Source organism: Caretta caretta, chromosome 10 (genome assembly GCF_965140235.1).
Source record: "Caretta caretta isolate rCarCar2 chromosome 10, rCarCar1.hap1, whole genome shotgun sequence".
Classification (NCBI taxonomy): Eukaryota; Metazoa; Chordata; order Testudines; family Cheloniidae; genus Caretta; species Caretta caretta.
Window position 1 is genome coordinate 10,092,011 of NC_134215.1, and position 25,739 is coordinate 10,117,749.

At 46.8% G+C, this 25,739-nt stretch overlaps 1 protein-coding gene across 1 annotated transcript in view; it reads right to left on the bottom strand.

The window, feature by feature from the left end:
* Positions 1-8,235, bottom strand: part of FOXK1 (forkhead box K1) — a 73,170-nt gene extending 64,935 nt beyond the window's left edge. Inside the window, exon 1 of the mRNA XM_048868005.2 lies at positions 7,767-8,235. Coding sequence (XP_048723962.1) covers positions 7,767-8,149 — 383 coding nt within the window. The 5' untranslated portion in view covers positions 8,150-8,235. The remainder of the gene's footprint in view (positions 1-7,766) is intronic.
* Positions 8,236-25,739: the final 17,504 nt, after the last annotated feature.

The following is a 25,739-nucleotide window of genomic DNA, read 5'->3' on the forward strand; positions in this document are numbered from 1 at the left end:
GTGTTTTCAACCACATCTGCCACATTTCCACTTGGTCTGGAAAGGGAAAACTGGCTCACCTGCACCACGTTTATGCAACTGTAAACCTAAAGCAGGGTCTGTTATGCCTTTCCTGTTACAGTGCCCCTTGGCTCTGAACACAGAACACCCAGACATTGCCTCAGATGTTTATTGGAGGTAGAAGGTGCTCAGAAAATAAATTAGCACACACGTCAGAAGGCTTGATGTGGAGCCAAGCACTTGAAGAGATCCACCCCAGAACAAAGTCAGCTGGAGGTAACTGTCAAATTTCAAGCAATGGCTTAACAGCCATGCTAGGGTCTTTATGTTGCTTACTTTCCCCTAAAATGTAAGAATACAAACTCCCCTGAACACACACTGCTTAGCACACTTTTCAAGTTCCACAGTCTTCAACAGCTGTGGCAACCTGTCCTTTATGCTAGACACTAGTTGCTACATATAGGTCAGTCATATCATGCAGCTGCATGGCGAAAGCAGTAACTTTAAGCAGTTTCCTGTTCTTTGCCAGCAGAGTTCCCCATAAAACTACTGTGCCAACCGCCACAAAAGGGAATTTGGCATTTCTCTGGACAGCTTACCAAACAGTTATTTGAGGGTATTTTCCACTGCATGCATCCGATGAAGTGGGTTTTAGCCCACGAAAGCTTATGCTCAAATAAATGTGTTAGTCTCTGCGGTGCCACAAGTCCTCCTCGTTCTTTTTATTTAAGGGTAGTTACTCAGGGCTTGCCTGCGCCGCTGAAGCGCTTCAGTGAAGACCGTACCTACGCCGACAGGAGGGTTTCTCTCAGCAGCTTAAATACTCCACCTTGCCAAGAGGCGGTAGCTATGTCAACGGGAGAAGCCCTCCCGTTGAAACTGTGCTGTCTATACTGGGAGTTAGGCTGGTATAACTGCATGGCGTAGCAGTGTGAAAAATCCACAGTACTGAGCAATATAGTTATACCGACATAAGTTACTAGCGTAGACATGGTGTGGGGAACATTTTTACTAGCAGGGGCCACTGACCCACAGGGGAAAAAAAAAAAAATCAGTTGCAGGCCACACACAGCCCTGAGGGGGGTCACAGAGGCTCGGGGTTTCCCCTGCAGTGGGGCAAGCTGGCGCTCGTGGCTCCAGCCCCGTGGGGAGGGGGAGAGTGAGGGGGGGGAGAACAGGAGGCGGGTAATGGAGCCTCGGGGTTTCCCCTAGGACTCAGGGCTGGGGCAGGGGGTTGGGGTGCAACCTTTGGGAGGGAGTTTGGGTGCGGGAGGGAGTTCAGAGCTGTGGCAGGGGGTTCGGGCTCCAGCAGGGCAGCGCTTATCTCAGGTGGCTCCTGGTCGGTGGTGAAGAGGGGCTAAGGGAGGCTCCCTGCCAGCTGGGGCTCCGCGCTCCTCCCAGAAGCAGCCACCATGTCCAGCCCCTAGGTGGAGGGATCAGGGGCCTCTGTGCAGTGCATGCTGCCTGCACTCGCAGGTACCATGCCTGCAACTCCCACTGGCCACGGTTTCCGGCGAATGGGAGCTGCACAGCCAGCGCGCGGAGCTTCCCTGATCGCCCCTGCTCCTATGGGCCACAGGGACATGCCGGTTGTTTCCAAGAGCTGCGTGGAGCCAACTGGACTTCTGGCGAGCCGGTGCTTGCAGCTCCAGCCCCACACGGGGGCACCGAGGCTTGGGGTTTCTGGCCTGCAGAGTAGAAACTTGCCGCAGGTCGGATTAAATGAAGCAGTGGGCAGCAGGTCCCCCACTCCTGGTGTGGACCAAACTTAAGAATAAGGGTGGGTTATTTCAATTTAATTAACTCTCTCCAGCTAAACTGAAATAAGCCTGATTTAAACAGAAGTGAGTGTCCCACACAGCCTTTTGTGCAGGTTTATCAGCTTAAAGTCAGCCCTTAAATTACACCAGTATGACACTCTTCTGTAGACAGCCCCTCCATATCTGAGTCACAAAGTATCAACTTTTTTAATGTTAGAAAAATCCCAAAACAATTTGTACAGTATCTTAGCCAAAAAGCTTACTGGGTACCAATGAACTGTATATCGAAAGGTCAAGTTATCTGATATTACAGACTCTTCAAGAAACTGTTCCAAAACAGACTTTGGAATCAAACATAAAAGTGTGAAAAACACTGTACACCATCAAGTAGTCCGATGACACTCAGATGATAGAGTTTTTTCTAACAAATCTTAAATGGAAATTTAACTATAAACGATGAAACAAGGGGGATGCATTACTACAGATCAAAATCTTTCCTCCTAAAAATATGCATTATATATTGGCTTCAGGTGTTCTGTTTTAACCGATAAACAGAAATAAAACCCTCCTGGTGCGCGAAAAAGAAAAGAAAGAGAAAAATTTGTATTTATCAAATACAGCAGAACGTCAGTGTTACAAACACCAGAGTTATGAACTGACCAGTCAACCACACACCTCATTTGGAACCGGAAACATGCAATCAGGCAGCAGCAGAGAGAGACACACACACGCAAATACAGTAGGTTACTGTGTTAAACTACTAAAAAAATAAAGGGAAAGCAGCATTTTTCTTCTGCATAGTAAAGTTTCAAAGCTGTATTAAGTCAATGTTCAGTTGTAAACTTTGGAAAGAACCACCATAATGTTTTGTTCAAAGTTACAAACAACCTCCATTCCTGAGGTGTTTGTAACTCTAAGGTTCTACTGTAAATACCAGCAATGGTTACTTGTCTCGAAGGGCTTGTTTACAAGGAGGAGTAATGCAGATTACAGGATGTGATTGCTCAAGCACACTAACATGTTCCACATTAATCAGTCCATGTAGACCCTGCTAGTGTGCACTAAAGGTTCCCTAGTATGCTTTAATATAGTGCTCTTTGAAACAGTACTACATTAAAGTGTAGTAGGAAAAATTACGAAGAAATCACTCATTACAGTATTTACAGAAGCGCTAATTATGCAATAGTTAAGAAATAGAACTTCATAGGAAAAGAGTGATCAGAATCGAAGATATACCTACAGCATTTCAGAAACAACTCTAGCTTTGCCATCGTGGTTATGTGGTCAAAGCATTTCCTTGGTATGCGTACATATACCTCACAATTCCCTCTGAGCTATAACACTATACACACTCCTACAACATGATGGCATCATTCTAACCACAAGAATGGAGCTTGAGTGGTTTATGAGGTCATTAAAACCCTGAAATACGTGCATATCAGTTTTCCTACGTTGTGCCGATTTTTACATTAGTCACATACTTGAATCCTACGGGCTAGCACTTATAAATTGCCTTGTGTTCCCCCCGCACCCTTTACACAACAACATTTATAAACAGAGAATGCTGGGAATAAAATCTTGTTCTTTTATGGATCACTAAACTAGCCTTTAATGCTTTAAACCCCAATCCTACAATTACTTATGCATATGTTTAGCTTTAGGCACTAGGAGTTGTCCCACTGAAGTGAACACGACTACTCACAGTGCATAATGTTAAGCAACGTGCGTAAGTCTTTGCAAGATTAGGGTCTTAATGAAGCCTAAAGCTTTAGATAGGCATTTAATAAACTGGACAAAAATATATTGAACAGGAAAACCCCAATATTATAAACAGAACAGCAGATTCTTGGCAACATGCAGTCCAATGTTTAGATTTTCAATTTATAGCAGGGTTGATAAAAATGATTAAAAATTAAAAGCCAGTTTTACTTAAATTCATCTTATCGTTTAATTGGGTTTTTATTTATATGTTGTATTTCTTTACTGTCTTTCCATTTTATAGTCTTAAGTCACTAAAGTGGATGGTTTTGTACTAGTTTCTTTAGCTTCCTAATTGTTAAGAAAATTTCAGCTAACAGATGTTTTTCTGAGAAGCCCCTCCCTGAAAAATGCTCATCTGTGATGAAAAACACAAGTCCAAGGCTTCATTAATGTCCTTACCCCAAGAACACCACAAACTCAAAACACAAAAATGATAAACAAATAGCCTATACAATATTTGCAACCATCACCAACTTCCAATAGACTCAATTCACACAAGTTAAGAAAGCTCAAGTGCTTTGACCAGACTACACTCCTCCATCAACATTTGCAGTTTTGGTCAACGGGTCTTGCGAACCTAAGTGACTTCAGTGACTTTAAAAATCCCACTCGTAGGAGCTTAACTTTAGGCATCTGGTTTTGAAAATGTTAGCCTATGTGCATAAAAAACGGTCACAATACATTCTCAGGGAACTGGAAGTCTAAATAAATTTTCATTCTTAAAACTGAAACAATTTTGTTTTGAAGCTACAAAGATTTTATGACACAAAGAAAAAGGGTTGGCATAAAAATAGAATCAGCCCTTGACACTGCTAACGCTTATGCATATGATTGATTTTAAGCACGAGTAGTCCCACTAAAGTCAAAATATGTACCTGCTTGTTTGCCTTAATTTTCAATATTTTGTTTTCTGCCTATAGCAGTTTTTAATACCCTTTAAATAGTGGCTATGTTAAACAACAGCCTTTATATTCTAGTTCATTATAAATTTTAACCTACAGATGCAACACACACAACTTTTCAAATTAGTTTTGCACAGTGTCAACCTGATTTAAACTTTTTTTAAAAAAAAAAAAAAATCAAGTGTTTTCATTGTTTCATCCTACTTTATTGAAAGCCAATTGCCACAGTTTAGAATACTAATAACGATCTCTGGATTGGTTCTCTCCTGTTAATCAGCTGGTTAAAGACCTTCAGTTTTACCTCAGGCCCTCAGGTCTTCCACCTAGCTTGGTTCCAGGGGATCACTAACCTCTAGGAAATGCCCTCCTTGTTGGCCATTATTGCTTAATAATATTTCATAGCTGTGTCATCACATCTGTAAAATATAACCTTCCATAACGACACAGCTGTGAAATACAGTACTGCAGCCTAGAATATGCACATGATGTAGGATGACAATCCAGCAAGTGCCTTTAAATTCCACAAGTTTGAAAGATACCGTTTCCAGAGATATTCCCCATCTTCAAAATGGACGATTTTGACGGAAACTGTAGAGTTTTTCCATAACACTTTAAGCGAGCCCACTGTAAGCTCAGGAGAGAGTTTCTAACAAGACAAGGTATTTGGTATAATCTCATTTTTCCAGGAAACTTCTGAAGTGCAATGACGACAAAAGGTGAATTTAAATCAGGGAGTTCTTAAAAATGTTTCCACAGTGTGGATGACTTTTGAACACAGCAATTGTCTCCTGGACACCTCCCTCCCGTTTATGATTGTATAGACAATCTCCCTCCCCTAACATCCCTGTAACAACAGCAATTAAATACTCTTTAAACATATGCAATTTATTTTTATCAGTCTTTTACTGTGTTTCAGTCAGGTGGAAATAAGGTAATGAAGTCAGCACCATATGACTAGCCAGCAATCTGAAGACCTCCACAAGTACCCCTTGAACCACCATAGGTGAACTCTAATTTAAATCATTTGACGGAACTTCCATTAGATCATAACGCTTAATACAATGTTTAGATTCTTCTGCCACATTTACACAGCATAGTACTGCCAGACCTGATAATGACATTCACATCAAATAATATTTCAGGATAAAATGTAGAGCAAGTTCTCAATATAAAATATTTAAAATTATCTCCATTTTTTATTGCTGACTATATTATTTAGACAGCAATAGATGTGCATGGTTCTTTACAGACACTGGGCCCAGGACCTAAAATTCTTTCTGTCAAGAGCACGGAGAGAAGAGTGGACAGAAGATCAGTGCATACCAAGCTTCAGGCAAGTTGTTTGTTTATTTTTTGTTTTACATCTGAGTTATAAACCCCTGATTGCCTAGAGGACATGGGGAAGATGGAAGTTGTTTACCTGGAATGAACAAGAGGGCAAATTCCTTTAGAAAAGTGTTTTGCCATCAATCTACTTTACAGCTTGGAAAGGAGGGGCATGAAGTTCATTTACATGGATCATAAACAGTGGCCCAGAAGAGAGGGTGTCTTACTGTGCAAGGCTCCTAATTGTACAGAAAAAAGTAAATAAACTCCTCCCCTACAAGTGATGAAGGGAGAGTGGGGGGAAATCACCTTTTCCACTCTGCGAGTCACGAGCAAGTAGAGGGAAAAGAAACAGTGAATTCTCTGCTTGAGAGTATTGTTGGGCACAATACTTATGAATAACTACATGAAGAAACACAATGACAGGGAGGAGATGAAGCTCACACAAATGAATCCAGAACCAAGAGGGAGCAATGCAACAGAAATGCTCCAGGCTTTAGGGGGCTTGTTTTACAAAGAAAGATTAATTAAACAGTCAGTCAAAGGACATCTCCTTAGAAAATGAAACATATTTCAAAACCAAAACGCCTCAGAGAGCAAGCGGCTGGGAAGTTATAACTAAATTACTAAATACAAAAAGAAACAGCCAACAGAGGAAGTGAGTAATTAAAAAACTCTCTTCCGAGCAGAAGGCTGGTGAAAGAGGGATAACCCTTAGGGACCCTGCTGCTAGAGGTGAATGCTACTAAGGCCAAAAACTGCCAAATAAATCAGATGCCCATATAAACATGGTGAAATTAAGTGGAGAATAATAAATAAAATATTAATAATTTCTTGCATTTATACAGTGCTTTTTAGTCTCAGATTACATGTATTGTGTGTACAGTACAGCTTTATAGAGATATACACAGAGAGATTACGTCACCCACCACTAATATGCTGTCACCTTGGGGTAGAACGTGGTACCTGTTTAATAGTGCTCAGCCACAAAACACAACGTTTTCAGAGCAGAAAGTGGGGTGAAAAATCATTGTCTCCTCCGCAGGAGGAAGAACCCCAACCACTCCACCTGAGTAAGTCCTGTAGCTTCCCTCTGCCACTGCCTGTTGCCTGCTCCATTTCCCAGAGGTGATAAAGCGACATGCTGCTGTTCCCCTGGAGTCTGAGAAAATAATTCCCCAACTAGCCTGTCCCCTCCCAATGGGTAAAACACTCCCCATTTCCTTTCACCTCCCCAGAGTTCTCCCGGGAAATGAAACACAGCTGCTCCTAAGAAAACTATCTGCCTCACTTCCCTTAGAGTGTTTGGGTCACACAGCCTCCCATCCAGCCTCCCGCCGGGGGTGGCAACCTCCAGCAAGACACCCCTAAGGGAGAACACCCTCTCCCAGAACAGCGTGCGCTCTCTCTTTCTCTCAGAAAAAAACAACCCCCCTTTCCTTTTCCCCCACCCTGAGACATGACTCTTCTCTCTTGCGACAGGGGGGTGGGCAATGCCCTGCGGTCCCCCTCCATCCGGGTGGAAGTGACCAACACCCCTCCACTCTTCCCAGGGGGTCAGGGCACCCCATTACCTTTCCATCCCCTACTTCTTGCCCTCCAACAGGGATACCCCACACACCCCTCCTTCCCATGGGGGTGGGGATGCCCCTTCTCCTGAGGGGAGGGCGCTCCCATGGGTGTGAAGGTGCCACCTTTCCCGGGCCTCCCCAGAGTGGGATGCCTCTGCCTGATCCCAGGAGAGTGGGGTGTCCCCTTTGCCCACGTCTCCCTGCGGGGGGGGGAGGGGGATGAGGGTGCCCCCCTCCTCAGAGGAGGGTGCCTCCTCCCTGCCCTGTGGGAAGGGGGTGTCCCCTTTGCTCACGCCCCCCCGCCCAGGATAGGGGGGTCCCCCTTTTACTCCAAGGGGTGGGGAGCGCGGCCCCCGTTGGCCCAGGGTCGGGGGCCGCTCTCCCCCCCCCCGCCCACGCCCCCTCAGGGCCGCCCCCCCCCTTGGCCCACGCCTGCCCGCGCTCACTGCGGGGGGAGCTGCAGGGCCGGGCCGCCCCGCCGCTGGAAGGCCCCGTCCACGAAGACGCCGTTCTTGCCGAGGCAGCGCAGGTAGAAGTGCGGCTCCTGGAAGCTGAGCTGCAGGTGGCGCCGGGAGATGAAGCTCGAGTGCCCCATGTTCACGTCCACCGAGCCCTGCGAGGAGTTGCGGCCTATGGTGACGGCCGCCTGCCGCATGAGGAACTCGAACTCGCGGCCCTGCAGGCGGGCCAGGGCCGGGCCCGGCGGGGCGGCGGCGGCGGGGCCCGGCAGCGCCGGCCCGGGAGGGGGCGCCGCGGCCGGGCTGCAGGGCGCCGAGCGCAGCGCCAGCAGGGCCCGGGCCCCGCTACTGTCCTCCCCGACTTCAGCCATGTTCCCAGGCAGGGAGCGAGCCAGCGTGCCGGCCTCCGGGGCGGAGCCGGCGGGGGAGGGAAGCGGGGCGGAGCCGGCGGGGGAGCAGCCCGGATCCGCCGCGTCTCTCTTCCCCGCCGCGCGACCGGCCCCGCGCGGCCCACCGCGGGGGCGGGGGGCGGCCGCGCGCGCGCGCGCAACGACGGCGCCCAGGCCGGTGTCCCCGAGCCGCCAGGGGCATGTGCGTGGGAGCGTGTGGGTGCTGTGGGCCACGTGCCGCTGCGCCGCACAAGCCTGTGTGTACACAAGGTGCGTGTGCGCGCGCGCGCGCGCGCATTCACAGGCGATCTGGCCACTGCATGCCTGTGTGTGTACAAGTGTATGGCAGCGATCGTGCGCGTGGATGCACGGGGTGCCTTTGTTGTGTGTGCGTAACTGTGCCTGTGTGCCCCCCCCGTCCTTTGTGTTTGCGGGCAGCAGTGCAGCGTTGGGCACGTGTGTGCTTCTGCTTCCGTCGTCACATCTGTGTGTAATTGTCTAGGCAGCTGCCGTCTGAATGTGTGCACGCCGCCACACGTGTGTGTAACTATGCACGCGAGTATGTGGGTGCAGTTGTGACTCGGCACGCAAATGTGCAGTTGTTTGCAGGCTTGTGTATGCCTTGGATTGTCTGCGTGTATTCTTGTATCTGTGCAGACGTGTGTGTATGCATGTGCAATTGTTAAACAGCAATTGTGAATGAGTAATTGTACATACATATGTATAACTTTAATTGCATGTGCAATTGTGTGTAAAACGTTGCACATGTAACCTTGTGTGGTCCATGTGTGAAAGTCTGTGCCTGTATGTCTGATTGTGGAACTTTACATATGGAAAAAGTACTTTTTAGGCAAGATTTTCAAAAAAGTTAGCATACAAATGAAGGCAAAAGGTGTAAATACTTTGTACATGTAATTATAACGGTTGCAGTGCATATGCATTGCAAACAGTAATTAGGTGTAATTTGCATGTGCAATTACCCAATTTATGTATTGTGTATGCAGATTAGATCTGTATTTTCTTTTCTGAAAATCTGACCGTTTCTGTGTATATTGTGCAGATGATGTCTTTTTGTACTGAATAAACTCATGCTTCAACATGTCATCCAAAGAATGTGTAATAACATCTCATCATCTCGCATTGTCTTGCTTAGTCCTGCCATTAGTCCTCTGGAGGTCCCTTCCAGTCCTACAACTCTATGACTATAACTTTATTCAAGTAAATTGGGGGAATTTTTTCCAATATATCTGTGTGACTGAGGAATCTAAGTGCCATTTTCAAAAGTGACATAAGAAGCTAAGTCTCAAGCACCATCTATGTGCTTTTGAAATTTGTACCCTTAACCTTTCTTTAGCTCAGTTCCCTATCTGTAAAATGGGGATAATAATACTTCTTTTCCCCCACGCTTTGTCTGCCTTGTCTGTTTAGATTATGAATGCTGTTGGGCAGGGACTGTCTCTCACACTATGTTTGGACAGGGCCTGCCACAATGAGTCCCAATCTCGTTTGGGGGCTCTAGGCACAATCATAATATATATAGGGCAGTCAGCTTTTTAGGTTCATTTACATCCCAATGAAACATGATGTTTTGCAGCAGCAGCATCCCATTAAATCATAATACCATCACATCAAGAAATTGTTGATTGAAATATCATCACGTTGCATCTAAAGGCGAAACCCAGTGATGATTCAACCTGGCGATATTCTGAACAAAAAGAGCTCCCAGCCAAGCTTGTAGCTGTCTTCACCACTTCAAACTGACTCAACTGACATTGTAGGCTTCAGAGTGACAATCCTGTAATCTTGTTATATAGATAAACTAAGGTGTAAATTTAAACAGCTACAATTATACTCGCATAAATCCACATAAAGAAAAGGAGTACTTGTGGCACCTTAGAGACTAACCAATTTATTTGAGCATGAGCTTTCGTGAGCTACAGCTCAGAAGTGTACAGCTGTAGCTCACGAAAGCTCATGCTCAAATAAATTGGTTAGTCTCTAAGGTGCCACAAGTACTCCTTTTCTTTTTGCGAAGACAGACTAACACGGCTGTTACTCTGAAATAAATCCACATGCGGACAGTCTTCTAGTATAAGAGGTCCTTTTTTCAGTTTAGTTTTGTCACTTTGAAAGTGGTTTATACTAATCTGAAAAAAAGATACTCATTCCAGAATAAGAGCCACACAGGGAGTTATACTAATATAACTAGATCTGTTTAATCATACTGGTATAACTGGTAAGACTTTCCCATGTAGACAAGCTGTCAAACACCATGTCATGACGATGACCCATAGACCCTGATAGCAATTTCTAGACCTAAGAACTTCTTGTGGTATTAAAAAAATAAAAATCGGAATGGTCTTGGAAACCTTGAGAGCCCTAATTCCTAAGGGTTTAACAAATCTGGTAAAATAATCTACAAACTAAATATGGTAGAAATAATGTCACCCATTTGTGTGGAGAATGTAGCAGCTGTTTAATAGCACCAGTACACAACAGGGAATAGGAGGTGAAGAAGAAATCCCATAACCGGTTGAGAGTGAATTTCAGGTACAAAGAATGTAATTATCTGAGTTGGAATTTTGCCAGGACAGCAAGCAAACTCCAATGTTCCATGGGATCTTATAATGACTACAGAACAGTCAAGACCTCCGTTGTACATCTCATCTGAGACACCACCTTCAGCAGCACAGTGCTTCCTATCACTATGTAGTTGGTTCAGTACCAACTGAAAGAATAAAAGAAAGAAAAAAAAATACCACCTGTTGAATCATCATCACCACTTCCTACACTACAGAGCTGTTTCTTGGTAGTCTCCTAACCAAACCTAACCCTGTTTATGTGATGCAATAGAACCACAGCTCAGTGTAATACAGCTACAGGCCATATGTAATCAGAAAATGTCACATTCTTTCTACTATGCAGGATGTATACCTCTCTTTTCTCCATCACAGCGAGTCTACCCATTTTAAAGACCCAATTAAGTACAGCCCACTTATAACCCCAGAGTCACCTTGTCATTGAATTAGGGTTCTGCTAATCTTTTGTGACACTGCCATCCTAACACAGGAAATAAGTTAATGCACAAACATTAGTGCTGCCAGCCTTGCCCACCTGAGTAGGAAAACACCAGGGGCCAGATTCTTCTTTTCAGATGATCTAAACTCAGTGCAGGAATTAAAGGAGTGGGCAAAGGTGGCTTTAAACCACTGTTGTGCTCCTCCAGTTCTAAAGGCACATCTTAGAGTAGCCCTAAGGTTGTTCTAACCTACACCAACTGTCCCCTGTAGCCATTGGCAGCCTGGGGATTGCTGAAGTGCAAGGACTCTTGCCACAACCTCAACCCTGGGAAGAGAAATAAGGGATGGTGTAGAACCAACTGCAACCACTCTGTTCCCCCGGGCTGGAGAATCCCCAGCTGCTCTGTTAGGGCAGGGCAGCCTTCTGGCATCTTGCACTGTAGTGGCACAAATGAGCTGGAGTGGAGTCTGAGAATTTGGCTGCAGGGGCCTAATTCTGTTCTCACACTGGTTTTACCCCAGTGTAACTCCATTAACTTCAATTCAGTGATTTCTGATTTACATCTATGTACATGAGATCAGAGTCAGGCCCCAAAGCCTCTCAAGAACAAGCACCAAATTGGGCTACCCTGATGACAGACTTTTGCTAGATATTTTTCATTATTCATAACAGGTTAGAAACAATTATTACCAAAATGTCATGAATGTGTCCGGCCAGTAGTTTAGACACAGCACACTATGCTGCCACATCTGAGATCCTAGTCTAGGGTTCTAGCTTACTTTTTCCATCCTGAAGCACCAGGGATGGGAATGCTGGATGAGCCTAGCACGAAGGGGTTGATCCTGCAAGCTGCTAAGTATTGATGTAAGAACTCCAGAGAGACAAAGCACTAGTGCTGATCACTCAGCTTTTGCTTAGCATCAGCTGTGAGCAAACTTCTACATCCAGTCTAACATGAGAAATGGTGAATGGAGTGGGAGGTGCACACATGTGGAAGAGGCAGGGTATTGGCATAGTCTATATCTATCCAGTGAATACAGAGGACATGCGTAGTGGCTAATTTTAGGATGTTCAGGTATTCCGGGGTGCAATTATATATTTATTCAGTGAGAATGGCAAGAGTAGGAGGAGCACTCACACAAAATGTGTTCAAGGAGGTAAATGAAAACATTCCTTCTAGTATTCCTTCTAGCCAGCTGCTCAACGCCTGATGGTGACGCTGGGCACAGTGTTCTTACCAGCCCATCTGCCTGTAGCACCCACTCACCTTGCTGGGTAGTGAGTAAATAGAGCATTGTGCTCAGCCGCCCTTCTGGCCTCAGTACCGCCACCGCTCTCTCAGAACCCACATCTTCACCGCCACTGGATCCAACCATAAGCCTTTGGGAGGAAGGAGTGCTTAGGGCTTGTCCATATTAGAAAAGTTGTCCTGGTTTGACTAAACCTATTTAAAATCAATCTAGTTACACCAGCGCAAACCCCAAATACAGATGCACTTAAACCGGGTTAAGCCTCACTTACATAGGTTTAGTTTAATTCAGTGGAGCTGGATTGACTTTAAAGTGATGTAGTTACCTCAGTGCAACTTTTCTAATACAGACCAGGCCTTAGTGCTGCTTTGTAGTGACATTTCTGGCCACTTTGAAACAGATACTTGATGGGCTCCGCAGGGACTGTCAACATGACAGGATGACTGAGTGGGAAAGGAGCAAAGGTTAAAACAACCTGGACGGGAGGCTGGAATAGAACCATACTTTGCTGGGTTTAGAGCGTGGTTCATGGCGCATCTTTCTGCTCAGGTATTTGACAACATATCATCACTGATATAGTTGGGTGGGGTGGAATATTGCAAGGGGTGCCTGTTTTGTGCTATCTATGGCGGACAATTGAATGTAATGTGTTGATATGTTTACTTAGCATCATGCACCCAGATACCACCACACTGGACAAATAAAAATCTGTTTTGAACAGTGATAAAGAGAACATTTCTGCATTTATCTCGTGTATGGTGTTTGCTTAAAAAACAAACTAACCTCCATTTCTGCCAGATAAGTAGCACAGACCTGGTTAAATCTGCATTTCTAAGCTCTTTGCCAAGTTGTTTCTTGCCATTCTGGTGTATGGGACTGAATACATATTTATCAAGTCCCAATTCAGCAAAAAATTATGACTGGCTTCAACACTGCAGGAAACCTGCTCAATCCGCAAACCAAAGCAGAATTGAAAAGCAGCCTTGACAGAGAGGAAAGATGTGAACTGCATGCTAGGTGTGGGTTGCTTGATGTATTTACCCACTAGCTAGACAACACACTGATGCTAACGATGACAACTATCCTAATGAGCACAGCCTTGACCTAGTGACACGCTTGAGTAGAAGAGTGAAAGAAAGCAATTACTAAGTGTAAGAGATTCTGCTGTCTCCATGCTAGATCAGTCCCACTGCTCTCCTGAGCACACAGGGCCATTCAGATGTGTTTAGGTGATACAGCTCAACTGTAGATCATTAGGGACTCAGCTGAGACTGCAAGACTCACACTAACATGGCTACAACAACACTGCCTGCCACTCAAACACACAGATACAATATAAAAGAAAATCCTTTGACTGGTTCAGTGCTGCCCCTTTAAACATACAGCAGACTATCTTTTTCGTTTTCTCTTCCATCCTCAGGTTGTTTTCAAACACACACTTTTGCTTTTTGCCCAGATGCACTTGAACCAGACGTAAGAAATGAACACCCTGCCGTGCGTTGCTGAAGCTACTTTCCTAATTGACCTGCTCTCCAAAGTAGCCTCATTACTTGTTCCAGAAGGATGATCTTTAATTCCAGGTTTTCTCATGCATCTGTGAAGTTACACAACCCTAAAATAAAGGCAAAGATTTTGATGATATAATCATCTGTTGGTACTTTATTGTGTATGGATTGCTTGGTAAAAAAACAACAACATGCAAGCACTAAAGGCAACCAACCAATTTATTGTTGCAATTTATGTTTTGAATCACCTACAACTCTATTAGTATATTAAATACACAATGCATTATCCAAGCATCCCCAAGAATTTCTGCCAATGCACTCAGTCCTACTGAATTCCTTGATATTCTTTGCAAATGCACCTCAATCCTGATTTGCAGCAGCCCATACCATTCCAGTTGTGGGCTCTTTCCTGAGCGAAGAATGTGACTGTGCCAAACTGTGTGCCCACTGTATGATGTGGACAAATGCCCTCTACAAAGTAGATTGAGAACACAAGGCCTAGCACAATGGGGCCCTGTTCCCTAATTTCGGGTCTCTAGGCACTACAAGAATAAAAATAATAAATCATAACAACACCAAAACTATTTCACTTGTGACCTAAAATAGGTGTGAACCCAATAGTAGATGTGACGAGGCTATATTATGAAAGGAGTGAAATTTAATACACTGACTTTTACCACCACTTTTAAATGGTAGAGGTTAAAAAATGTTTGATGTTGCTCAAACAGCAGATACTGATTCAAGAACTGTAGGTGGGAGCACCAGGGTTCCCAAAGTCTGCAAGAAATGCCAAAAATTTGTTCTAGTAGCTATGTAATCCTCCTCCTGCCATGCTAAAATGAATACTCAGTAGCAGAGTTAAAGAAAGGAATGTAGACAATTTCTGGTGTAAGATGCCAGAAAGATGCAACGTCACCAGTCCCCTGAGATGGGGTTAATTCTTCACAGACTTGCTCAGAACCTTTAAGAAAAAGACCATTTAAAATGTAGCAGTGTCCTCCTGCAAGGGGCTGTTCCTTTCCTACAAGGTGCCAAGCATTTGCGACACTTTGTAAAGCTAACAGCAATATTTCCTCTTCCAACTCCTCTCTGAGAACTTCACCCCTCCAGAAAGCCTACTCTTTCCATAGCAATTTATTTTACAAATGTGCTGCTGTGAGCTTGTTTACTATAAAATCTGGCATGCTGAAAATATTCCTATCACAGTTTGTTTAGGTTTCATGGCCTGTGTGTGTATAGGTTTCATGGCCTCTGTGTGTGTGGTAATCACACTTACCAAGAATATATTATCACAGTAGGTTCTCTGAAACCGAAAAAAAGACTTGGAAGAATCCAATGCTCAAACCTTGCCACTCCTTAAGATATTATGTGATCTGTTGTTTGCATTTTCATTTCAGATACCCTGGCCACTTACTAGAACCCGTGCCAGACTGATGAATTGCACACCCCATGATGGATAGTCTTGGACAAGCCTATTTATTATAAAAATAATTATATAAAAGCAACAGCACTTCAAGAAGTGTGTTTATAATAATTCATAGCATTTATAGAGCCACTTTCATCTGAAAACTACTGAATCAACTTTCTTCAAACTTGGCTTGAAACTTAGATCTCAGTGAGATATATACAGCAAGCCCAGTTTGAAGTTTTTGGTTTCAGTCATTCTTAAATTATAAGAGCACATTTCTGAGCAGAGCATACAGAGAAACAACATGTTATTTACAACACAGAGCTGGAAAATAGATGAATCAATCTAACACAAATAATTGAAATAACATTATCATAGAATCATAGAATATCAGGGTTGGAAGGGACCCCAGAAGGTCATCTAGTCCAACCCCCTGCTCGAAGCAGGACCAATTCCCAGTTAAATCATCCCAGCCAGGGCTTTGTCAAGCCTGACCTTAAAAACCTCTAAGGAAGGAGATTCTACCACCTCCCTAGGTAACGCATTCCAGTGTTTCACCACCCTCTTAGTGAAAAAGTTTTTCCTAATATCCAATCTAAACCTCCCCCACTGCAACTTGAGACCATTACCTCCTCGTTCTGTCATCTGCTACCATTGAGAACAGTCTAGAGCCATCCTCTTTGGAACCCCCTTTCAGGTAGTTGAAAGCAGCTATCAAATCCCGCCTCATTCTTCTCTTCTGCAGGCTAAACAATCCCAGCTCCCTCAGCCTCTCCTCATAAGTCATGTGTTCCAGACCCCTAATCATTTTTGTTGCCCTTCGCTGGACTCTCTCCAATTTATCCACATCCTTCTTGAAGTGTGGGGCCCAAAACTGGACACAGTACTCCAGATGAGGCCTCACCAATGTCGAATAGAGGGGAACGATCACGTCCCTCGATCTGCTCGCTATGCCCCTACTTATACATCCCAAAATGCCATTGGCCTTCTTGGCAACAAGGGCACACTGCTGACTCATATCCAGCTTCTCGTCCACTGTCACCCCTAGGTCCTTTTCCGCAGAACTGCTGCCTAGCCATTCGGTCCCTAGTCTGTAGCTGTGCATTGGGTTCTTCCGTCCTAAGTGCAGGACCCTGCACTTATCCTTATTGAACCTCATCAGATTTCTTTTGGCCCAATCCTCCAATTTGTCTAGGTCCTTCTGTATCCTATCCCTCCGCTCCAGCGTATCTACCACTCCTCCCAGTTTAGTATCATCCGCAAATTTGCTGAGAGTGCAATCCACACCATCCTCCAGATCATTTATGAAGATATTGAACAAAACCGGCCCCAGGACCGACCCTTGGGGCACTCCACTTGATACCGGCTGCCAACTAGACATGGAGCCATTGATCACTACCCGTTGAGCCCGACAATCTAGCCAGCTTTCTATCCACCTTATAGTGCATTCATCCAGCCCATACTTCCTTAACTTTACCTTAATTATCCCTTGGGCTGAGATCACACTTGGAAAATCTCAGCCAAAAAGGAATATGTTTCAAGGCTATTAGGAACAACTGGAAAAGGCAGTTAGACTTGAAATTAAAACTCAACCCAACTATGGCATACACTGCCCATCTGCTACTGTAAACTTGCTCTGTGCATTGTTTGGATGGTTGGGGGCAGCTGATCTTAAGCCTCTTGTCTTACAACACCCCCCAAGGAGTTAGAGAATCCAGTAAAATGTGATATTTACAAAACACTTGAAGTGAAAACACAGCCTGATTGTTCACTGCCTTGCACCTTGAGTTGTAATTTATACCTGTGTAAAGGGAGTGTAAAACACTACCCAAATCAGAATGGTAGTGTTTTCTGACGATGGTACTCTCATTTTTTTGGGTGTAAACGAAACACAAAGTTTCTAATCAGACCCATAATCCAAGCCAGGATAATGTAAGCAGAAATAATATTTCATTAGTGTATCATCTTTTGGACATTAGCTTCTGACTAGCAGCCTCAAGCCTCTCAGAATCTGGAGGTCCTTAATGGACAGCCTACATGTGGTATACATGCAAGTGCTATTTTAGCAAACTCCCACTCCAGAAAAATTGCTTTTAACAAACAAATGCACCCCCACAGGTGACATCTTACTCGTAAGGATCTCAACTGTTCATCACTGCGGACATAGCGCTGACTTCCCCTCTACCCGGGGAGTGCTCGACATCCCCCTCCGCCTCAGGCCCCGCCCCCACTCCACCCCTTCCCCCAAGGCTGCATCCCTGCCCCGCCTCGCCTCTTCCTTCCCCCACGAGCATTCCCCATCCCCACTCCTCCTCCTCCCTCCTAGCCCCTCCTACACACCATGGAACAGCTGATCCGCAGCAGGCGGGAGGTGCTGGGAGGGAAGGGGAGAAGTTGATCAGTGGGGCTGCCGGTGAGGGGAAGGCACTGGGGGGGGGGGGGATGGAGCTGGCTGCCGGTGGGTGCTAAGCAGCTGCTAATTTTTTTCCATGGACCTGGAACACCCACCGAGTCAGCGCCCATGACTGCAGATGAACAGGAACTTCCCATTCTTCTTATGGTCAAAAGTACAAGTGTTTAGGAGGAGAAAGGCAAGCTGCCTGCCCATTCTTTTCACTTTCCCCTTCTTACGGGTCTTACTTCCATAGCAACCTCTATGCTATGTCAGTGCAAAGTATTTTTCTAGAGCAGTGGCTCTCAATCTTTCCAGACTACTATACTCCTTTCAGGAGTCTGATTTGTCTTGTGTACCCCCAAGTTACCCCTCACTTAAAAACTACTTGCTTTCAAAATCAGACACAAAAGAAGTGTCACAGCACACTATTACTTACAAATTGCTGACTTTCTCTTTTTTTTTACAATAGAATTACAAAAAAATCAATTGGAATATGAATGTTGTACTTACATTTCAGTGTATAGTATATAGAGCCGTATAAACAAGTCATTGTCTGTATGAAATTTTAGTTAGTACTGACTTCGCTAGTGCTTTTTATGTAGCCTTTGTAAAACTAGGCCAATATCTAGATGAGCTGATGTACCTCCTGGAAGACCTCTGCGTAGCCCCAGGCATAGGTGCCAACTCCGTGGGTGCCCCTGGGCTGGAGCGCCCACAGAAAAAAATTATTGGGTGCTTAGCACCCAGTGGCAGCCAGCTCCCCTCCTCCTCACTAGCGCCTCCCGCCTGCCAGTGGTCCCACTGATCAACTCCTCCCCCTCCTTTCCAGCGCCTACCGCCTGCCGCAATTAGCTGTTTCGCCGCATGCAGGAGGCTCTGGGAGGAAGGAGGAGGAGTGGGGACGGGGCGCGCTCAGGGGAGGGGTCGGAACTGGGCAGGAAGAGGCAGGGCGGGGTGGGGACTTGGGAGAAGGGCTGGGGTCGGGCAGGGCCTGTGGCAGAGCAGGGTGTTGAATACCCAGGCCCAGAGGAAGTCAGCGCCTATGCCCCCAGGGGTACATATACCCCTGGTTGAGAGTCACTACTCTAGAGCATGCTCATATTCCTTGCTCATCTTTTATAAGCGCTTGCTTCAAAATCAGAGCCAATGACTGTAAGTCTGGTAGGAAATGCTCCACGTCCCACTGTCAACATGTCTATGATAAGCAAGACGCTTTACAAAGTTAAAAAGTCAACACTGGGCCAGGCCCTACTCCCATTGACTTCAGTGGTGCAAGATCTGGCCCATTCTCAGCAGCTACACTATGTGTGTACTTAGCCTAATGAATGTGCATTGCTGGAGCCATATGAAAATGTTTTGCCCATGACCACAGGGTAAGTTAGTTGTGCAGGCCGTACAACCAGGTAGGCTTGCAGGGCTGCAGAGAGTGGATGTCGGGGGACTCACACCGAAAGCAGAAGAATCCGCCACTAACTGGCCGTGAAGGAAGATCATGAACACGTGCTATTTCTTATCTCCCCTCCTCTGCTGCTTCCACTCAGCTGTCATGTTGAGAGAAGCCTCTGTTGAGCACTGGGTCAACATGCCTTAGTGCTGGCTTACAACGGTCCCTTCAGATGAAACAAATTTAAAAACTTTATTAAAAGTTTATTAAAGCGAATGTTAAAATTATAGAATACATAGGTCAAGAAAAGAATGGCTATACTCCTATCTACTATTTGATTTTATACACAGCCCATCCTCTCCAGCTCAGGGATCCCACAAGTCTGTATTTTGTATACTGTACATTGAGGGCCTGGTTATGACCCAGAGGAAGGATCTGGTGGGTGTTATCCATGTTATCCATCTCCCCTGCCCCACATGGTTGGGGAGGCGGTGGCAGCAGCAGCAGCATCCCCCTGGCCTGAACCTCGTGAAGAGCCCTCAGAAAGGGCACAGATCCAGGCTGGAAAGGGGGTATGGCTGGAGCATCTCTAGACCTCAGCTGCTGGGTGTCGTTAAGTCAGAGGAGGTCTGAGGCTGCTGTAACCTGTGCCATCGGCTCAACTGGCCCCCCGTCACGGGCGGCGGGTATTTTAGGCCAGCGGGGCTGAGCTTGCCCAGAACAGTCCTGTGTGACCCCGGCCACGCTCCACCCCGAGGCTTCCTCCAGCTTCCCGCAGGCGTTCTTCCCCTGTGGCCAGGCTGGGACTAGGGAGAACCAGCTTGTGGCCCAGGACTTTGGGTTGCCTTTGGGGGCCACGCTGTCTGCCCGGCACTCTGGGGCTGGGGGCCATGCGGCCTGCCCAGCGCTGTGGGGGCTGGGGGCCACACTCCCTGCCTGGCACTCTGGGACTGGGGGCCATGCAGCTTGGCCAGCGCTCTGGGGTTGGGGGCACTCTGGTGCCCTGAGGCTGGGGTGGGAAGGCCCGGCGGCCGTGTGGGGGCGGGCCTCTGAGCTCCGGTGGGGGAGGGGCCTCGGGCAGAAGGGGCAAGGCAGGGGCTAGCCTCCAAGAGCCAGCGGTTCACATGCCACTCATGACCCCAGTTTGTTCTTGAATTGGGGAGCAGCAAAGGCAGCATTAAAAATTTTGTTCCAAAGGGGCCCAGGCATCCTGAGAATCCCTTGGAATCTCTAGATTCTGGGGGGAAGAACCTCTTGAGTATTCTAGCAAGATGTGGACTTTGTTCCATAAGGGAGAGACTCCTGTTTCCTACTGGTTCTCCTCCTTAGGGCATTTTCATGGGAGGGGCAAGCCAAAACATTGCTTTTACTTACAGTACTAACAAGTCCTCTCACTTCAGTCCTAGTTTAATGGTTGATCCATTTTCTCTTTCCATTCTGCTTTCTCTTTCCATTCCTGCCCAACTATTTTGGTTTGTTAGAGAAGTTAATGCAGTAGGAACATTTGCTATAACTGCTGGGAAACAGTATTGGACTTGTAATGATTTATAATCACTTTAAAGGCACACTGTCCACTTAAAAGTCACATATAGGAAACACATTTATTTACCTACCTTACTAATAAGCCCTTACAGTATTAAAAGTGAAAGGATTTTAAAAACCCAATTTACTTGTCCCTCACCTTGAACAACAAAAAATCAATGACCTCTGTTTCACTTTTGTTTATAGTCATTTTCACTTTCAGGATCCTTTGCACTACAGTGGCTGGTTTTCAAACAGGTCAGGTGAATGCTTATTTGCTCCCAAACAACTGATGATATTGGAATTTTTAAAAAGCGAGGGAAACTTTTCTATTGGTTGTTCTAATCAATACTTGTATTTATAAAACTTAAATGTTTGCTCAGCAGCTGTCCTCACTGAGACAGACATTGTATAATAAGAGTTTAACAAATAGGCTGAATCTAATACGATTCTAATGATTAGATTAATCTAAATCTAATAAGATATATTAACAGTAGGCTTTCTTACTTAAGAATCCTGGGCAAAATTAGGTTTTCAATAAAAAAAAACTAGGGTAAAGATCTTTTTCACATTTAAAACAAAGATTTGTTCTTAGAAAAGTTTGTATTAACAAAACTAAACAAAGATCAGGAACTCCACATGCTTCCCACGCTGTTAATCCAATCCCATGAACAGGTTCTGCATTCACATAGGGATGGAGGGGGATATGAGTATTTTAATGCCTTTATTCTTTGTATATATCAGGCTGAAAAGTAATAAGGTAGTGGACCATAACATGATTTTGTAGGTTAATGCTTTTCAAGAATCCCAAAAAATCCCAGCAGTTTCAGATGCATTTACTGGCTGAGCAAAGCGAGGTCCTAAACTCAACTTGATGGCATTTTTCTGCTTGTCTGTAATACCATAACCTTTGAATGCTGCATATGATCAATTCCAAAACTTCAGGGTATACTTTAGGCATCAATGGCCAGATTCCTATTTATTTTGGTGAAAACCAGAAAACTGGAAAGGGGAAACAGGGGCCACATGGAACCCTTTGCATCTGGTTTGCAGACCCTGCAGCTTTAAGCACCTCTGTAATTGTCTACAGGTTTCAGAGTGGTAGCCATGTTAGTCTGTATCAGCAAAAAGAATGAGGAGTACTAATGGCACCTTAGACACTAAAAAATGTATTTGAGCATAAGCTTTCGTGGGCTAAAACCCACTTCATCGGATGCATGCAGTGGAAAATCTTCCTACTGTATTTTCCACTGCATGCATCCGATGAAGTGGGTTTTAGCCCACGAAAGCTTATGCTCAAATAAATGTGTTAGTCTCTAAGGTGCCACTAGTACTCCTCATTCTTTCTGTAATTGTCTAGAGACCAAAAAACTGGTGGTTGGCAGCCATTAACACCTTTCAGCACAACAACAGCCCCCCGCTCACCCCCCCCCCGCGCAATCTTAGCTCTGTTTATACTCATACAGTTTAAAATGCTGGCACCCTGAACAAGTTATCTGCCAGAGAGAAAGCAAAGAAAGAAGAATGGTGTGTGCATACAGATGCCCTGGCATGGGGGGTGTGTGTGAATGGGAGACACTGACATAGCAGGGTATAGGGGGCACATAGAACTCTCAGTATGGTATGGAAGGAGCAGGACATTGGGGACACCTCATCCCCTGCTATGTGGTGGAGCATGGAATGGGAGGGACACAGACCTCCTGCCAAGGTGAAGAAGTGGGGAATGGGAGCCATGGCGGGAAAGAAGAGGGGAATGAAGGGGCACAAAGAGCCCTTAGCATGGCAGGGGAAGAATGGGGGACCCAGGTATGGGGGAAAGCGGACACAAGGAAATTACACAGCCCCTGACATGTTGGGGGGAAGGAGTTGCAGAAAGTCCTTGAAATAGAGGGGAAAGGGAAGGTGGCTTGTGGGGGGGAATGGAGGGAGGCAAGGAGTCCCTGGGGTGTGCAGTGAGCTGGGCCTGGAGGAGCTACAAAGCATGTGACCCTCTAGTTTACAGTAGCTTCCAAAATACGTGTCATGCACACCAAAAAATAAGATACAGAGAAAAAAACCTGTGCCAGCTAGATCGACGTAGATCGACGTGCAGAACTTGTCTTAAATTACCTCTCCAAGGAGAGACACAAATCAGCCACTTAACGGCAGTGAAGTGAGTGAATTATAATAAAGGTTTAGCAGCACTGGACTCATCATTCAAGGGGGGCCTTTTAAGACAGAAGGCACCAAATCAGCCTGATCCCTTGTACAGGTTTTACTTTCTCTCTAGCTACCTATCGGCTTGATCCTGAGAGGTGCTGAACACACTGTCCCCAACCAACGCCAATGCACTTACGCATGTTCTTAACTTTAAGAATGCGAGCACTCCTACTCACGACAGTTGGACTAAGTAAGCAGCTGCTTAAGTGCTTTGCTCAACTGGGGACTGAGTACTCAGCACCTCCCCGGATCAAACCCTTAAAGCTGACCTATTGGCCACACATCAAACAAGCTGCTCCCATAAAGAACGCAACAGGGAAGATGCTGGGCAGGTTTAGAAGCACTGCTAAGTTTGACTATAGGTCAGACATCTCTGCCAAGTTTTCCATTTTATGCAAAGTATATACTGAGCTATTTTGCATATTTGAAACAGATTTGCATATGAACACCAGCCTGAAGTGAGCAAATCTTTCCCGAAATAGTGGCCTGGGCAAGCCATGGAGCTGCTCAGAGCTGGCCAGCTGTGGCTGGGAAAGGTGGGAGGGAGTCTGGGAGCAAGTAGGGTTAAACGAGTGGGTAGGTACTGGAGGGTATCTGGAGAGTGTAGATCGATGGGTGCTGGACAGTGCTTGAGTGACTGCGGGGGAAGGTGATGAGAGGGGAGTGGAATTGCTGATGGGTGTTTGAGGGTCCTGGGTTACAGGGTGCTGGGTGTCTGGGGATGAAGGGATGGGTGAAGAGGTGGAGGTGTCCTGAAGAAAATGAGGCTGTTGGGGATGGGGGTGTGAATCTCATGGCTGAAGAGCTGTCTGGGGAAACTGGCAGCTAGAGGGCAATTTGTGGGTGGGACTGAGGGCTGGGTGTCTCAGGTATGCTGGCTGGGGAGGGCTGGCTAGGGTATGTTGGGGGCTGGGGAGGGCTGTTTGGGGTGGGGGGCCAGGTGGGTTGTCAATAGTCCCGTATTAATAGGGGCGTCCCTTATTTAATTAGAAAATTGCCTATCCCGTACAAAATCAGTACGGGACACCTTTTATCCCGTATTTCAACATATTCAAATACCTTCATCATGCAAAGCCAGTTTTATCATGACCTTACCTTCCAGTGCTATAAAGTTTGTAAAATTAGACAATGTAGTAATACAAAATCGGTCCCATGATTTACTGAATGCATTTACCTATTGGCACAGAGGTTCCCAAACTATGGGGTCTGGCTCCCTCAGGGCTGTGTGACAAGGTTATTCAGGGGGCATGAAGACCTGAGGGGGCCAGGCTGAAAGGCTGGAGTCAGGTGGGGGCTCTAGCCAACAGGGGAAGCAGATGGGACTCTGCGCACGTGGTCTCCGCTGCCAGGACCAGGCTCCCTGCCCGCCTCGCTCTCCCACTGCTGCACAGCCACCAACCATCTGTTATGCTCCTCTGCTGGGAATGTTGGCAGAGAGTCTCTGCCCACATAGGTGCTGGAATGAAGGGTGCGGGTGGCCTGGAGGTACCTCCTGGCTTGAAGTGGTTTCCATTATATACACAGGGTTTACAGTTTGGTTCAATGGCTCTCAGCATCCCCGTGCTACAAATTGTACCAGTCCCCCTGTTCTGCCAGCAGGGAGGCTACGCCCCGGGAGTACTAGACAGAGCCCTTTCCTGACCCACACAGCCCCAGGGCACCCAGCCCCAGGGCGCACCCAGCCCCAGGGCGCACCCAGCCCCATCCACTTGCCCAGCCAGCCGGAGTCTGCGTGGGGAAAGCAGACGGGCCGTGTCTGGGGCTGGAGTCAGCAGGGGGCCAGTACTCCCGGGGCCATCTTTCCGTTCCCCTCCGGCCCCCCACCCTGTCCCAGTCCTTTCCTGCCTGACTGCTGCAGGGAGCAAAAGGTTTCCTCCACTGCCACCTGGTTAGTCCCATCCACTCCCTGTGGTACTGGGCACCCACCCCTGGCCCTGTGGGCAGGGGGCACTCCTCCCCCATAGGGGGGCTAAGAAAACAGCCCCCTATTTTTGAAATACAATGTATGGGCTAGAAGAGCTGGGGCGGGGAGGGCTATGGGGGGGGGAGTGTGGGGGTTGGGGGGGCTGACTGGGGAGGGGGACTAGGGAGCAGGACTCGCTGGCTGGGGGAGGGGGCAGCCCAGCGGAGGGAGCGTCGCGCAAAGGCCTCACGGCCGCTTCGCTTCCCCGCAAGCCAGGCGCCGCGGCGGCCTCTGGTGGCCAAAGGCTGCCATTGCAACCCCGTTCCCTGCAGCCCGGCTGAGTGCGGGCGGGGGGCTGCCCAAGGCCGAGGCGGGCCATGACCCTTGGCTGTCTGGGGTCAGCCCGTCTGGCTGGTCACCCACCAGCTGCCGCGCCACTTCCGCCTCCTTGCACCTGGCCCCAGAGGAAAGGGCCCGGTCAAGACGGGGACGCAGAGCGTCTGCCCCCTTTCGGTCCTTAGGTAACCACTGCTGCCCTCTGGGAGCTCCGGCAGGTGCAGTCCCCTTCTCCTGGCAGGCGTCTCTGGGGCTGGTACCACCGCTGCCCCATGGCTGGGTCGGGAGGCACGATTATACCGCCCTCTGCAGCTCCAGACACCGCGCGGCTTCACCCTGGGCCACAGCCTTCCCGTGGAAGGGGCTGGAGGGCCCCTGGAAATCCCAGCGACTGCCCATGCAGCCGATGGCCTGTAGCCCGGCCCTGCCTGTGTTTGAACGCCCCTGGGTTGCGGACGCAGAGATGAGACCCTCAAAGTGGGCTTCTCCCCGCCAGGCCAATTATCGTGTCAGGCTTTCAGAGGTTAAATACTTTTTCGTGTGAATGTAGAGTTCAGTCCTGCACTCTGCCCTGATGTAGCAAAGCGCTGAAGCATGTGTTTCGTGTTAGGCCACTGACATCAAAGGAATTACCAGGGATTTAAGTTCTG